We start from the raw sequence: 15681 nt of genomic DNA, 5'->3' as shown, positions 1-15681 counted from the left end.
TAGGATTATATTATTATATTTAAGATTTAATATTAGATTTTAATATTTGTACATATAATAGAAATAGTTTATAATATATTATTTAAATTTTTCAATTTTTTTAGGATAGGTAAAGTATGCTATAAGGTTTATCTCTATTCTACAATGCAGTAAAAGTTAATTACTAGAAGGTTCGAAAAACATATCCTTTAATTGTAAGTAAAATATAATTTATTTTATTACCAGAAATATATAATTTAAAACGTATAGCGACACGTCAGTCAACTGTGGCTGACTCTAAACTTTACGTTTAGGCCACATTCGACACCGATGACTGACACGTTTAACTGTTTTTTCAATACAAAGTAATGCCTTTGGCCTGACGAAATATTCCCTAAGGATTCGCGTAGCGTTCAATGTTTTAAAATGTATTTTCATTCTAAACGTATTTTAGATACTTATTAATAGTCTGATATTTAATTGATGTTTCAATATGTATATGCATTGTAATTAGTTTACTAAAACTTTGAGATCAATTAAGCAATATTTTTGTTTTATTTTCATGAAATATTATATATAAATTACTTTTTATTTATAATTATTATATGCAGGTAACCCTCCTACAACGCGGCATTCTACAACAAGGTTTCCTTTCAAAAAATCTTTATACAACTGAGCAGCATTAAAACAAAAGTGTCCTAAGCTACTGCTCGGCGGACTGCGTTGAGCAGCGGTTTTTGAAGGAATAACTTTTTCATCTTTAAGACATTAAGTTCCTGTCCTAAGCCATGTCAGATAAGGATAAAAACATAGTTGCAAAGAGGAAGAGGACTTCTATTACTTTAAAAGTCAAGATACAAATCTTGGATCGTCATGACAAAGGGGAAAAAGTATCCGACATTGCTAAAAGCGAGAATATGAGTCTACGCACAGTCTATGAAATTATCAGCAAAAAAAAGAATTAAGAAGTGCAGTTGCTGCAGGAACTTCGATAACAAAAATTGCTATAGCCTTCAATCAGCCGCCAATAATGAAGAAGATGGAAAAAGAACTCAAAGCTTATATTGATGATTGCAGAGAGAAAAGCATTCAATTGGATAATAATACCATTAAACAAAAAGCAATCGAGATTTACAAAAATCTTCAAGAAAAGAGAGAATTCTTTGTCAGCAAAGCTTTTGTGGCAAGTACAGGTTGGCTCGAAAGTTTCAAGAAGCGTTATGCATTTAATACCAGAAATGTTAAAGGAGAATCTGTGTCGACTGATCGTAAAGCCGCCAGGACAGACACTTCTCCAGAAAGAAGCCGAAAATTTAAAGCTAAACTGCAAAAATATCCAGTTGCAGACCGAGAAATTTACAATGACTTGATAATAAAGAGTATGCAGAGTAACATTACAAATATTGTCAAGAGGGAAGAAGATGCAGGTTCTTCGATAACCTCAACTGCTATAGTTTCCATTCAGCCGCCAATAATGAATAAGATGGAAAAGGAACTCAAAGCTTATATTGATGATTGCAGAGAGAAAAGCATTCAATTGGATAATAATACCATTAAACAAAAAGCAATCGAGATTTACAAAAATCTTCAAGAAAACCGAGAACCATCTGGTAGCACAGATTTTCTGGCAAGTAACAGATGGCTCGAAAGTTTCAAGAAGCGTTATGCATTTAATACCAGAAAAGTTAAAGGAGAATCTGTGTCTACTGATCCTAAAGCCGCTAATACGTATCCAGAAAATATTGAAAAGAGTATAAAAGAGGAAGAATTCACAGAAGATCAGGTTTTCCATACCGACGAAACTAAACTTTGGTGGAAAATAGTGCCCAATAGAAAGTTTATATCTAAAGAATCTTCAGGTGAAATAGAAAACGTGTCTGAATCATTACAAAACAATATTGATAACACATTTGAACTTGGTGAATCAATCGAAAGTAATGATTTTGTGAATATGGATCTTGAAAACGCTCAATTTTTATTAGTGGAGGAAGAAATTGAAGAAGCGGATTGGATGGCAATACCATCCAAAGATGCAAATCAAATCGATCCTGAGGAAACTAGAACTAAAGACGATTTTTCAAGTAATAATTTAACATTAAAAAAATTAAAAGAAAACCTAAGCTCAGCTGAAAGTATCGAGGAATTTAAATTGAATACAAACACTTCTCTAGAAAGAAGCCGAAATTTTAAAACTGAACTGCAAAAATATCCTGCTGCAGACCGAGAAATTTACGATGACTTGATAATAAAGAGTATGCAGAGTAACATTACAAATATTGTAAGGAAAGAAGAAGATGCAGGTTCTTCGATAACCGCAACTGCTACAGCTTCCCATCAGACGCCAATAATGAAGAAGATGGAAGAGGAACTCAAAGCTTATATTGATGATTGCAGGGAGAAAAGCATTGAATTGGATAATAATTCCATTAAACAAAAAGCAATCGAGATTTACAAAAATCTTCAAGAAAACGGAGAACCATCTGGTAGCACAGATTTTCTGGCAAGTAACAGATGGCTCGAAAGTTTCAAGAAGCATTATGCATTTAATACCAGAAAAGTTAAAGGAGAATCTGTGTCTACTGATCATAAAGCCGCTAATACGTATCCAGATAATATTAAAAAGATTATAGAAGCGGATGGATACACAGAAAATCAGGTTTCCCATTGCGACGAAGATCCACTTTGGTGGAAAAAAATGCTCAATAGTAACTTTATATCGAAAGAATCTTCAGGTGAAATGGAAAACGTGCGTGAAATACCAGAAAAGGAGATTGATAACATATTAAAACTTGCCGCATCATCCGAAAGTGAAGATCTTTGTAATATGGCTATTAGGAACATCGGCTATTTATTAGAAAAACAAGAAGATGACGAAGAAAATTCTGTCTATATCCATAACTAAAATTTACAATGATCTGGTAAGAATTACCGAACTAAATGAAATTACAGATTTTGTAAACAGGGAAGAAGATGCAGAAACTTTAAATGAAGAAAAACTTGCTGAAAGTGAAGGTAATATAATTTCATCGAAAAAAAAAAACGTTCTGATTTGATAAATCTCAGCATTGACGACAAAGATATTTGTTTAATTTTAGTTATGTTTAGTTTAAGTAATATTTTTTATTCCTTAAACGGGGCTGAGTATGGAATCGTCTAAGATCAAACCACTATTCCAGCCAACACACACTACTGAAACCCCATCATTTATTGTAAGTAAGAAGCTTTGAAACATGCCATAGAGATAATAGCCAGCAACCACAAAAAAAAAGAAAAGAAAGACAAAAAAATAACAATTGAAAGAAAAAAATGAATTTTTAATGATCAATGATTTCGAATGATGCATTATTACTATTCCATTTCTAAACATTTTTAAACATCTTACTTTGTTTTTTGTTTTTATACTTTAACTAACTTTCTCCTATTTTTTTTTATATTCATTTTATACTCGTCCTAAAAGCTTTTTCTTTTCTTTTTTTTCTCCTCGTAACTTAAAAAAATTCAAAATTAAGGTTATTTTTCTTACAAACTATATAATCATTTCTTTTCCTATTTTATTTTTTTTATTCTATGCAAAAAAACTAATATTAACATATATATTATTTTTATAAAGAAAAAAATTAATAAAATAATTAAAATTAAAATAATTTAAAAGAAAAGACAAATTTACATTAACATTATCATTTTTTATTACTATTATTTATTTTTTTGCAAAAGTAATATTATTTACACGTTTAATTTTTTAACCTAGAACAACAATAAAACAGTATAAAAATATTTTATCCATAAGATAAATTTTATCTCTTTCAACTTAAAAAAAAATGTAAATGAAAACAAAAAAAATTATTTCATATATTTTTAATTTTCGTAGAAAAAAATAAATTACATATCAATAGTAATAGATTAAATAATATGTAATACCAAAGAAATATTGATACTCAAGGACTAATATTGTATTAATAATTTATTGTTTATTATTATATTTGTAGCATATACTTACATGTTTTTGTGTGTAACAAACGTTTAATAATTTCATTAAATACAATTCAAGGGCTGTAAATTAAAAACCAATAATATTATTAGATAGAGGTGGCGATACATATTTAAATAAATAGATAAATAAAAAAAAATAAGAAAAAATAAATAAAAAGAAAAAGAGATAAAAAATGTGTATGAATAAATAATTACGATTGTATGTTCATAAAAATATGTCATATCATTTGCATAAAAAAAATAAAATTAAATTAAGATAAGAATAGAAAAAAAGAAAAAAAACATAACTCCACATAAAACTAATGGAAAGGGTGAAATTAAAATATTTTATTGACGAGTAAGAATATGTTTTGTTATCATTTGACAAAATTGTTATCATAAAAATATTTTAGTGAACTGTTTTTTTTTACCTAACAAAATTATTGAGAGAGAGAGAGATAGAAAGGGAAGCAGAAAGATAAAAAATAAAATAGAAATGTAAAATTTATTAAATAATCTTTGAAAATAGAAAAATAAGAAAAAGAAGAAAATAAAATGATAAAAACAAGTTGTAAATAAAGGAAATATCCATGACATAATAAAACAAATAAAATATATTAAAAGATGATTATTGATCAATATGTGATAAATAAGTTAATACACACACATACTAATACACATAGAATTTTTTTTATTTGAATGACAAAATTATTATAAAAAATAATCAATTAATTTCGGGATAAAAAAATAAATAAATGACATAATATAACACATAAATTTTGATTTACGTATTATATAATAATTATTGTTTTGTTTTTTACTATTTGTATTTTTTATTTTACTACTACAATAAAAGAGAATGATAGATGTTTGTTTGAAAAGGTAAATAACGAATAATTAATTTAGGATATTTAATTAAAAGTACTCTTCGGGTATTTTAAATAAAATATTTGCACTAACGTGTGTACTCCAAAGTATGTATGTACTGTATAAATGTATGTATGCATGTAAAAGTATGCGAAAATAGATATTTTCTAATAGAATCAAATGTATAATCTACTACTAATAAGTGTCTGATGACAAAATAATTTCATTGTGATATATTATAACGTAAAAGTTGTGTCTGGCTTTTAAACAAAAAGGGTTGAAACATTCGTACAATGTATTAACAGAAAAAAGATAAAAAAAAAAAACATAAAAAGAATGGAAAAGACATTAGAAAATATTTAATCCTAAGTATACCGAATTTTTCAAAATTTTTATATTTAATGAAAACTGTGATATAATTTCTTACAATTTTTATTTCATTTAAAGTTTGTTAAATAAATTTTACAACTTTTGGGGGGATTTTTTCACGCAATAATGTATACTGTAAGAATATATTCACAAGCGATTTACAATGAAACTACCATTGAATCATCATTACTACGAGTTAAAATTGATAATTTATGTAAAAGGAAATCATTTACTTATTATAAGTTAGAAATTATAAACAAATATACGTTATATATGTGGGGTGGAGAATGTGAGTGAGAACACTAAAGCATGGGTGAGCCAGAGAGTATCGGATATAATCAAGCAGAAGACAAACAATGTAAAATAAATAGCTGAATATCGATAGCAAAAGCGTCGCACAAAAAAGTAGATTAAAGAAAAGAAACTAAGAGGCAGTCATCGTTTAGTAGCCGAGCGAAGAAGGCGTCTTATCATCACTTTGTGTTTTTATTTCTTTATATTGAATATATTGCATATCCGTGAAGAGAAGTTTTTTCTTTCTACATTAACCTATTAACAACACCGCGGAATTCCTTCCTTTTTTACTTGTTAGATATCCTTTAGGAAGACTAACAGGAGATGAGGAATTTTATATATATAATGATATTAGGGTGGGTCAAAAAATGACTTTTTTTTTTTTTTTTTTTCAAGTGCAACGCAAAAATGGGTTCCTAGACACCTTAAAAGAATTCTCACCCGATATGAGCTCTTCATTTTAATAGGAAGATCCTCCTCATCGCAGTTTTTTATTTTTTTTTTTTCAGTCCAATAGATAAAAATTCATACCTCATTTTTTATTGATTGTACAGAAAAATGTTTAAGACGCGTTTTGTAGGAAATTTATTGCTCTACAAGAAAGGTATCTTATATTTTTTCCGTAAACCTTACCATTTGAATGATATTAAAGATTTAAATTTGATGATTTTTAGACAAATTTCATTTTTGTTTATGAATTTTATAACTCGACAATAAATAACTATTAAAAAGTGCACAATACAAAGTTTTGTAGGAAATTAACTGCTCTATAAAAATGTTGTGTTATGTTTTGGCGATTAAATTAAGCATTCAAAAGATATTTATCATCAAACTTTCATGTGTACTGATTTTTGTCTCTGACATTCGTATAGTGTCACGTAGTGTGCACGACGACTGTGTCACGACATAGTACATGTGACACACGTGTGATTTGCACACATGTTTTATTTTTTATTTTTTTATTATAGTATTTTTTATTGTTTCCTAGAAATGTTTTTAATAAAAATTAACTTCGACTTTTTTATAGATTTTGTTAGGATAAAAAAAAAAAATTCAAATAAATTTAAGTCACTTTCATAATAAACGTCTTAATTATAAGCATTATCAATTAAAATTCAATTTCGAAATAGATTATAACTATTATATTAATAAAAGTATATTGATAATAATTTTCTATTATTTTACTTTATCAAATAAAAAAATAAAATGTTTCATTAAACCAAGTTACTTATTCACGGTATGCAGTATAAATAGTTCATAATGCGTTTTAATAGAATATTTGACGTGAGGTTATATTGTGTTGGGTCAAATTGAACTTGTTACAAAATTTTAATAAAATATTTCTATGACTCAAATATAAACTAGAACTACGTTTACACTTGAACAAAATATATAACATTGAACATGGTTTGCCATTAAACGCATACCTTCGGTAAACCGCTTGAATTACCGATGCAAATGTAAGATTCTGAGAGTGTGCTTTGCTCTGTGGAATCTTTGATCGTAAAGAAAGACACAGAGAGAGAGAGAGAGAGAGAGAGAGAGAGAGAGAAATCAAGCTCGTTGATCAAACACCAACTACGTTCTCATAGATATACTTACTTAGGGGTAATTCTAATGTGTTTCCTGTCCTATATAGGATTTACTCGATAACAAAATTATTTATTACAAATAAAGTAACTTAACATGTACTTGAAAACAAAAATAATTTCGTATAAATAAAATTGTAAAAATTATAGTTATTGTAGTGTTATAATTTTATAATTTTATGTATTATTTTATTAATTTTATTATTATTTCATTAATTTTATAATTTCATATATTATTTTATAAATTTTCTTATTTTATATATTATTTTAATAATTTATTATTTATTATAATTTTAATACTAATTATAGTATAATTATAATTTTATTATTTTATATATTATTTTATTATTTATTATATTTTAAATACTATATTAAAATTACTATAATACTATTAATATAGTGAAATTACTATATTACTATTAATATATTAAAATCAAATAACGTATTAGCAATGATTTATTACTTCTTTCTTTTATTAATAAAAGTAAAATCAATTTTTGAATTTTCTTCTGTATATTTTTGCTGAAATATTAACTGTGTGACTTTTCAACACTTGAATTTTACAAATCGAAATATCCTTCTTTATTTTTTTATTTTTTTATTTCTTTTTTTATATATCATTATCGTTGGTAAGACAGTGCTCCTTTGAAGTAGGATTAAATGAAAATTATTATTAATTATGTATTTATCAATAATTAATAAACTTAATATTGCGTGTTTTTGACCAGGACTACCGGTTGACCTTAAATGACGCTCTAACCGCGCACTCTCCGCCGTCTATCTCAAAATCGATTCAACGTATAAAAAAATATTTTAAACAAAAGTTGTGGGAAATTGAGTCCTCTACAATATTGATAATAAATACAAATAGTGAAAAACCTATAGGAAACGAGATAATCGCAAAAAAATGTGCAAAAAATCAATTTTTGTGAACTTTTACCTAAGATTCTAATAATCACATACACCCTACCATATGTAGGTTTTGAGACAACGTTTAGGATGTCAAAATACAAGTTTATACGAATTTGTAGCTCAGTATCTCAAATTCCGAGATTCTTACCTAATTTGACTGGACTAATTATACAGGACGAATCTTGTAATTGGAACGGGTAATAACTACTTTTTAAGTAACAATAGAGAAAAATGATTCAGAAAAAAGTTATATGGAACATCACATGTCACCTTCCTAAGACCTTACTTTTTTTTAAAATGCATCGATGCACCTACTAGATTCAGTTACACTTTTTTTTTAAATAAAACTTTATTTATTTAAAAATTTTTCTATTTTATTGAAAAATTAAAATTAAATTATTATTTATTTCGCAAATATTATAATTAAAAATTATTTAATATATAGGATATAATAATTGTATTGTCTGCAATATTTTACAAAAAAAATGAAATGATTATCAGATATATCAGAGAAAAAAATTAAACAACATTGTAGAATACATTTCTTATAAATATCCAAAGACATGTTTTTTAAATATAATGTTTGCGTATTTAAGAAATATATACTAATTTTTCAATAAATTAGAAAAGTTTAATAGGAGAAACTTGACACGTGACAAAAAAAATAAACGCTATTTACTTTATAGTGTAATATAACATATTTTACAAATGTAGAAAAAAAAGTATAGAAAAAAAATATTTAAAAAGATTTTTAATATTATAAAATAAAACAACGAAAATAGAAATAGATTTTAAAATCGTTGTAATTCAAAACCCGATGAAACGAAAAAGATCCTACCAAAATTGTTCCCTTCTTTAACAGCATCTACAGTTATTAGTGGCAACAAGAAAAGAAATACTTGTGTATGCTAACCCATGATAAAAATATCTCAAATTTAAAGTGTGAATGAATAAATTCATCTACCTAATTTTCAAAAAACAATATATTATATTTACTTTGGTTAGAGGACGATGTATAGTTCTGTCGATAAATATTCTAGAATTTTTGTTTCTATCTATGGCTATCGCATTCAGCATTCCATCTTGATAGATACAATTTTGAAAATAGTAGTTTTTGTCAGCTACCTACACCCCACAGTCGGTTCTTTATCATGAGAAAAGAATTATAAAAAACAGGGAAGGTCTGTTGAAGTTCGATCTACATTTATTATCTTTAATATTGATGCGATAATATTCATGCCTAAAGTTTTTTTTTACAACGTGTCATATCTTTTCTATTTAAACATGTTTCTATTTTATTGAAAAACAAGTATAAAATTTTTTATTTTGCAAATATTATAATAAATAATTATGAAGTACATAGAATATATAATAATTGTATTGTCTGAAATATTAAAAAAAAAAGGATTACCAGATACATCAGAGAAAAAGAACTACAGAATACTGTGGAATAAATGAGGAGCAGCTGACAAATTCCATTCAAAAGCAAGTAAATTACTGTTATATTTTTATTTGGCTTCTTTATAAAATATATTTGATGCATAAAGACAAAATATGTCTATTAAATTTGATTTTTATATGAAAAATATCCAAAGAGATGTACTGACCCATGCATATACGAAAATTAAATTACAAATTGTGGTATTTGCGTATTTAGGAACTTATAGTAATTTTTGAATAAAATAAAAACATTTGTAACAGGCTGAACGCCTAGCGTGAATCGGTGGAGCTTACCACGGAGCTGAAATCTAAGACTCGTAGTTTACACAGTTCGATAAGCTGAGAGAGCGATACGATTCAATGTTTTTTAGATTTTTTGTTGTTCAGATCTTTATTTAGACGAGAGTATTTAGAAAGATAAGTTTGTGGTCAAAAGAATAAGGACGAGATATGTTATAGATAATAAGGGTCTCGAAGTGTGGTAGGCTACAGAGTTGAAAAAACATTTCTAGAGAATATCTTTATTAGATCTTTCATTGCATTTTACCAGAACCTTCGTTCAGTCCAGCAGTATTTTCCATATGTTTTTCGTGCCGTCTTTATTTCATCTATCCTAAAATGTTTGTTGTATAGCGCAAGAATGTAGCTGAAAACGGGAAATAGAAAACCATACTAAGAAAAAAATTGTTATACCTAAGTTTCAAGAAAAGGATTATTTATATTTACCTAATTTCTGACGAATTGTATTTTCTTTAATAAACATTGTACCATTTTGGTGACTATTTATAACTATAGCATTCCGCATTCCGTTTTTATTGCTTGAATTGTGAAAAGTGCACTTTTTATCAGCTATTCTACCCAAAGACCATACCGGTTACCCTTATTATATATAGTAATAATATTATAATAAATAAATCCTAAAATTATCTTACTCTTAAAACTGTCCATTCGTCTCATTCTCTCGAAACTTAGATTTTTGAAGGTTTCACTTCTAACACGTGTGATCTGCACAAATGATTTTTTTTTAAACTATTCGATTTCTTCTCTTGCTATCGATATTCAACTATTTATTTTACATTGTTTATCTTCGGCTTGATTATACCCGATATTCTCTGGCCCACTCATGCTTCAGTGTTCTCACTCACATTCTCGCACCCCACACTCGGCCATTCTGCTATTTCTTCGGTCCCCGAGGAAAATTCTTCGAACGGTTTCATATAATCTGCCTCCGTTGTGGTTATTTTTGGTCCTTCACTTTTAACCACACGAATCACCTCATATCTATTTTTTCCTTTACATCTAGATATTTTGTACGGTCCTAAAAATTTTTTTTGTATTTTTAATCCTGCACCAAATTGCGTACGTTTTATCGCCACTAAATCGCCTTTATTATATACAGTCGCTTTCTTAAATTTACGGTTATAATTACGCCGATTCTCTTTTTGAACTTTTAACAAACTTTCTTTAGCTGCTTGTCTTAATTCTAAATGTTCGTCTGAAAACTGCGCTATTGCCTCCTTCTCTATTAATGTTAAAACTGTTAAATCTTCTCGCTGTTTTATTTTTGTACCGAACATTACCTCGAAAGGTGACCTATCTATGCTACGCTGCTGAGTACTATTAATCGCTCTCTGAACTTTATCTACATGTTTATACCACTTATCTGGCGCATCTATTGATAATTTAGTCAATACCGAGATAATAATGCGATTGACCCTTTCAACTTGACCGTTTCCCCTTGGTATATTAGTGGTAGTTAAAATATGTTCAATATTTTCTGCCATACAATACTCTTTAAAATCTACCGATGTGAATGCTGTCCCTCTGTCTGTTACTATACGCGTCGGGTTACCGAACGTCCTCTGTTGTATCGTCAATTTGTCTATCGTCTCTCGTGAAGTCGTTGACTTAGTCGGATATAACCAAACAAACTAAGAAAATCCATCTACGATAACCAGAATATGTTTATATGTCTTGTTCGTCGCCGTCATTGGTCCTAAGTGGTCAATATGATATGTTTCAAGTGGTCTATCCCCCTTCGGTATCGGCTCTAACAAACCTTCTTTCTTTCCCTGCTTACGCTCTGCTAATATACACGGTATGCAGCAACTAACAATTTTTTCTATCTTTTCATTTAAGTTTGGTACACAAAATTCCTCTTTCACTCTTTCAGCCCCTTTACGTACAGAAAAATGTCCATTCTCGTGAATCTTTTTAATTACATTAACCTGCATGCTCGTAGGTAACACTATTACTTTTTTGCCGTTTAAAGTTTTCATTAAAATATTATTTTCCAAAAGATAGTCTTTGTATGGTTTTTTTTCAACTATTTGACGTATAACACGTAATCTTTTCCCCTCTTCCTGTTTCTTTCTAATATTCTGTAGAAGTGTGTCTTCGATACATCTAACTGGAAAACGACTAAGCGCGTCTACATGTTTCAATCTTTCTCCCGCGCGGTGTTCAACCTCATAATCGAATTCTTCTAGTGACAATGCCCACCTGGCCACTTTAGGCGCTAAATCCTGTTTTTTAAGGGGTCTACTACAATTAGACACACTAAAAAAAGACAGTTTTTAGGAATTTTTTTAACAGTTTTATATTATAAATATTAATATATAATTTATTGCACTGTATTAATACACTATCGAACTACATTAAACAATTTTTTTTTTTTATATTTTAGTAACTTTTTATACATAAAAATGATACTTCGAAAAACGTCCTAAAAAAAGGCTGTTGATGAATTCTCTTAAATGGTGGGTCTAAAAAAAAATCTAACATTGTTTGATTCAGTATATTGATAGCTATAGCGCATATTGAACGATTTTTGAAAAATTGAAAAAATTGCGGACACTTTTCGGAAAAAAAAGAAAAAACACGTTTTTTCTTACTGTTTTTGGCCAAAAAAAATAGTTAGAATCAAAATCTAAAAAAAACCTCGATATGCGCTATAGCTATAAGAGTAAAGAATATGTGGTAAAAATTTCAGAGGGATTGGACAAGTAGTTTCGGAGATTTTATCAACAAGGCATTGGAAAGCGTCGTTTTAAGAAAAACGCGTTTAAAGTTTTTTCAAGGAAAAATCGTGAAAAAATTTTACCTGTTCTTAATCAGCGATACCTGCACTATACATTATACCTTCCTCTTCTTCATAACGTTCATTTTCATCCAAAATAGTGTTCCTGCGTTGCGTCCTGGCTTCTTTAGAGGCATTAGTGCTGCGGCGGTTTGCTACACGTATGCGTTCTCTGTCACGTTCAGAAGCAAAGTGCATGGCGCTCGGGCCAATTTTGACTCCCATTACTGACATAATTTACAAAACTGTTTAAAAACCTTCATTGAAAATACAAGCAGCAGTTTAACAAGCGATTTGAACAATAATTTTTCCGCTAAAGACGTGTTTAGGAGCCATTGCCCAAACGCAGTTGTTGAACGACTCATTGTTGTTCTGCGTGTTTCCACCAAGGCATCTTTCCAATAATTCTTGCTTTGTAAAATTTTCGTAGAATGGTTTTAGAATTTCATGAACATCTTTTGCAAGAGCAGGAGGATGTTTGAAACTTTTAGCTGTCTTATCTCTCACAGCTTTCTTATATTTGCACCAAGAGTCGGAACAGTACGAATGCTGAGGGTTGCTATCAGTTGAGATTTTATGATAATATTTATGAAATATCACATCATCATAATTTAATAAACTATATTATATCATCTTCAGTTAGTTATATATATTTCTCTCTCTGTTTGAAACCACCTTAACAATAGGGACAATAAATAGTAGCTTCTTCGGTGAACAAAAGAGCGCGCGGTATCAGACCGAGCGGAGTAAGGTAAAGGTCGCAAAAAAGTACAGCTACACTGCTCCGATCTTTATAAAATTTTAGTATGATACTTCTAGATATGTATACTTTCGAAAAATGTAAAAAAAAAATTGATACTTTTAAAATTCTAATTATGGTAGACCTCTTAAGTGTCTTTTGAAACGCCTGACAATCGGTAACTAATTTCAATTTAATCCCTAGCAAATAAACTCGGATCTTCTGAACTGCCTTAATTATCGAGAACACCTTTGCCCGTGTCAACGCATCGATACAATCCTCGATCAATGGCATTGGAAATCGATCTCTTCTTATCTTTGCGTTTAATCTACGAAAATCAACACAAACTCTATACGTTCCGTCTTTCTTGGGTATTACCACTACCGGACTACTATATTCGCTCGTACTTGGTCGAATTATCCCCTCGTTTAACCACTCATCTATCTGCTGTGCTACTATATTCTTCTCTTTCGGAGCTAATCTCCTCGGCTTGGAACAAATTGGAATACTATCTGTTAATGTTATTTTAGTCTCCGTTCGGGCATCTATTCTAGCATTCGGTTCATAATTCTGTATTAATTTCTCTACACGCGTCTTATATGGCATCTTTACCTCGATTTCATTCGTATCTACATAAATAATTCTCTTCATTGCACTAATGCTTCCGACTTCCTTGTCTGCACTCTTATCGTCTGTACATGTTGCATTCTCACTCTTATCGCAGCTACCATATTCGCTCGGCTTGATCGATTCATTCTTAGTCGTATCGCTAGATCTTTCGTCCGATCGTTGTATTTTTATCCGCCCTTTATTTATACGAACGTTCAACTCTCTTAAGGGGACGTTCTACTCGAAGCACCTAAAAAAAGGCTATTTTCACGAATTTTTTCCAAGAAAACTATAAAAGATACTGATATAAAAGTTGTTGGGTTTGTTAAATTGAGTCTTAAACTATATAAATGAATTTTTGTTTTTTCATTGTAATTAATTTTTTATTGCAAAAACAGTAGTTTAAAAAAACATCTTAAAACTTTAGTGCTTTGGTAGCTCCATCAGAATTTGAGAATGGCTTACCTAAAACATAAAAGTAAAATGTTTTTATATTCTGTATGACTTCAGCTACAAAGTGACGCTAATATATGAAATTTTATCAATAAATAAAAAAATGGTAGACAAATTACAAAAAAACGTAAATTAGACCTTTTTTTCGTTGTTTTTGACTAAAAATAAATAGTAAAAATTAAAATATAAGAAAAGATTTGTGACAGCTCATGTGTAGAATATGTGGATTAAATTTTATAAGAATCGGTTTACTGGCTCGTGAGATACGATGGAGCTAGTATTTCAAAACGTAGTTTCGAGAAAAACGCGTTTAAAGTTTTTTTTACTCAAAATCGTTAAAAATTCTTACCTAAACTTAATCTGCGATGCCTGGACCGTACAACAGACCTTCTTCTTGTTCATATTCTTCAATTTCTTCCAGTCTTGCCTTCTTCCACTTTGATCTGGCATCTTTTGAGCACTTAGAGCTTCGACGGTTCGCAGATTCGATACATCGGTCGTCGCGTCTTTTAGCAAAGTCGATCGCTCCTGGCACAAGTTTCATGCCCATCGTTTCCATTATCTTCATCACTGTTCGAAATCCTTCGTTGAAGATACATGCTGTAACTTTGCACGCAATTTCAACAACTTTTTTGCCGTTAAACATGTGTTTAGGTGCCATGTGCCTTAGATTTGAGGTACTTTCACCAGCCGATGGAACACTTAGAATGCTTCTTCGGCTTGGCATCAGTCGAAATTTGTGGTAGTATCCTGCCCCAATCTCGTTACGCATATCCTATGAAGAATTCAAATTTCTTCTGACTGCTAAACCGTAGATCTCTGAGAGTTCTTTCATCAATTTGATGGTAAATTTTTAGTTTTTAGTTCAGGAACTTTTTTCACAACAGTCGTTTTTCTCTTCACTACTGTTTTTGCTACAGTTCTTTTTTTTTGGCGGTTCGGCGTTTTTCTTTTAAATTTTCTTCTTTTGTATGAGAGCTTTTCTTGCCTTATTAGCGCGCTTAAAAATATGTTTTGTCACATGCAAAATAAACTTCAACTTTTTAACAATGAAATCTTTACCGTATGGATGATAATAAAGCAGCATTTTAAAAGTCTTGGAGTTTCCGTAGCTGATATAAGAACCGTGCGCGCCAAACGCTCAGGAGAGCGGTCCGAGATAGTAACGTTCAGGCAGCAAAAAAATGTAGTTAGAGACATCGGATTTTTTGAAATTTTAACACAATATTTCTACGTATATATACACTCGAAAAATGTAAAAAAAAAAAAAATTTAATTTTTTAAAAATTGCAGAGTAGAACGTCCCCTTAATAGTTCTTTTCCTAAAAGAACTTTGTTACCCATATCTGAAGGACCCACTACAAATACATCCGTCGCATACT

The 15681-nt window shown here is 29.4% G+C and overlaps 2 protein-coding genes and 1 long non-coding RNA gene across 3 annotated transcripts; 1 reads left to right on the top strand and 2 right to left on the bottom strand.

The window, feature by feature from the left end:
* The first annotated feature begins 2786 nt into the window (after nucleotides 1-2786).
* LOC149032086 (uncharacterized) lies at nucleotides 2787-3338 on the top strand. The gene is made up of 2 exons (XR_016177066.1): nucleotides 2787-2991; nucleotides 3075-3338. It is a non-coding gene; the product is annotated as an uncharacterized LOC149032086 (long non-coding RNA).
* A 7202-nt stretch (nucleotides 3339-10540) lies between these two features.
* On the bottom strand, nucleotides 10541-13843 carry LOC149032085 (uncharacterized). The gene is made up of 5 exons (XM_089174048.1): nucleotides 13383-13843; nucleotides 12786-13057; nucleotides 12554-12725; nucleotides 11648-11978; nucleotides 10541-11350 (listed from the first exon to the last, which is right to left on the bottom strand). The coding sequence occupies exons 1-5, from the start codon at nucleotides 13841-13843 to the stop codon at nucleotides 10541-10543; spliced, it is 2046 nt and encodes a 681-aa protein (XP_089030174.1).
* Nucleotides 13844-14261: 418 nt separating this feature from the next.
* On the bottom strand, nucleotides 14262-15052 carry LOC149032084 (uncharacterized). The gene is made up of 2 exons (XM_089174051.1): nucleotides 14649-15052; nucleotides 14262-14311 (listed from the first exon to the last, which is right to left on the bottom strand). The coding sequence occupies exon 1, from the start codon at nucleotides 15024-15026 to the stop codon at nucleotides 14655-14657; it is 372 nt and encodes a 123-aa protein (XP_089030177.1). The 5' UTR covers nucleotides 15027-15052; the 3' UTR covers nucleotides 14262-14311; nucleotides 14649-14654.
* Between the last annotated feature and the right edge of the window lie 629 nt (nucleotides 15053-15681).

Source organism: Polistes dominula, unplaced genomic scaffold (assembly GCF_049000335.1).
Source record: "Polistes dominula isolate Pdom_NZ unplaced genomic scaffold, Pdom_raw_medaka contig_651, whole genome shotgun sequence".
In the NCBI taxonomy this organism is placed as follows: Eukaryota; Metazoa; Arthropoda; class Insecta; order Hymenoptera; family Vespidae; genus Polistes; species Polistes dominula.
Note: the sequence above shows the minus strand (reverse complement) of the source record. Positions and strands in the feature narration are given on the sequence as shown.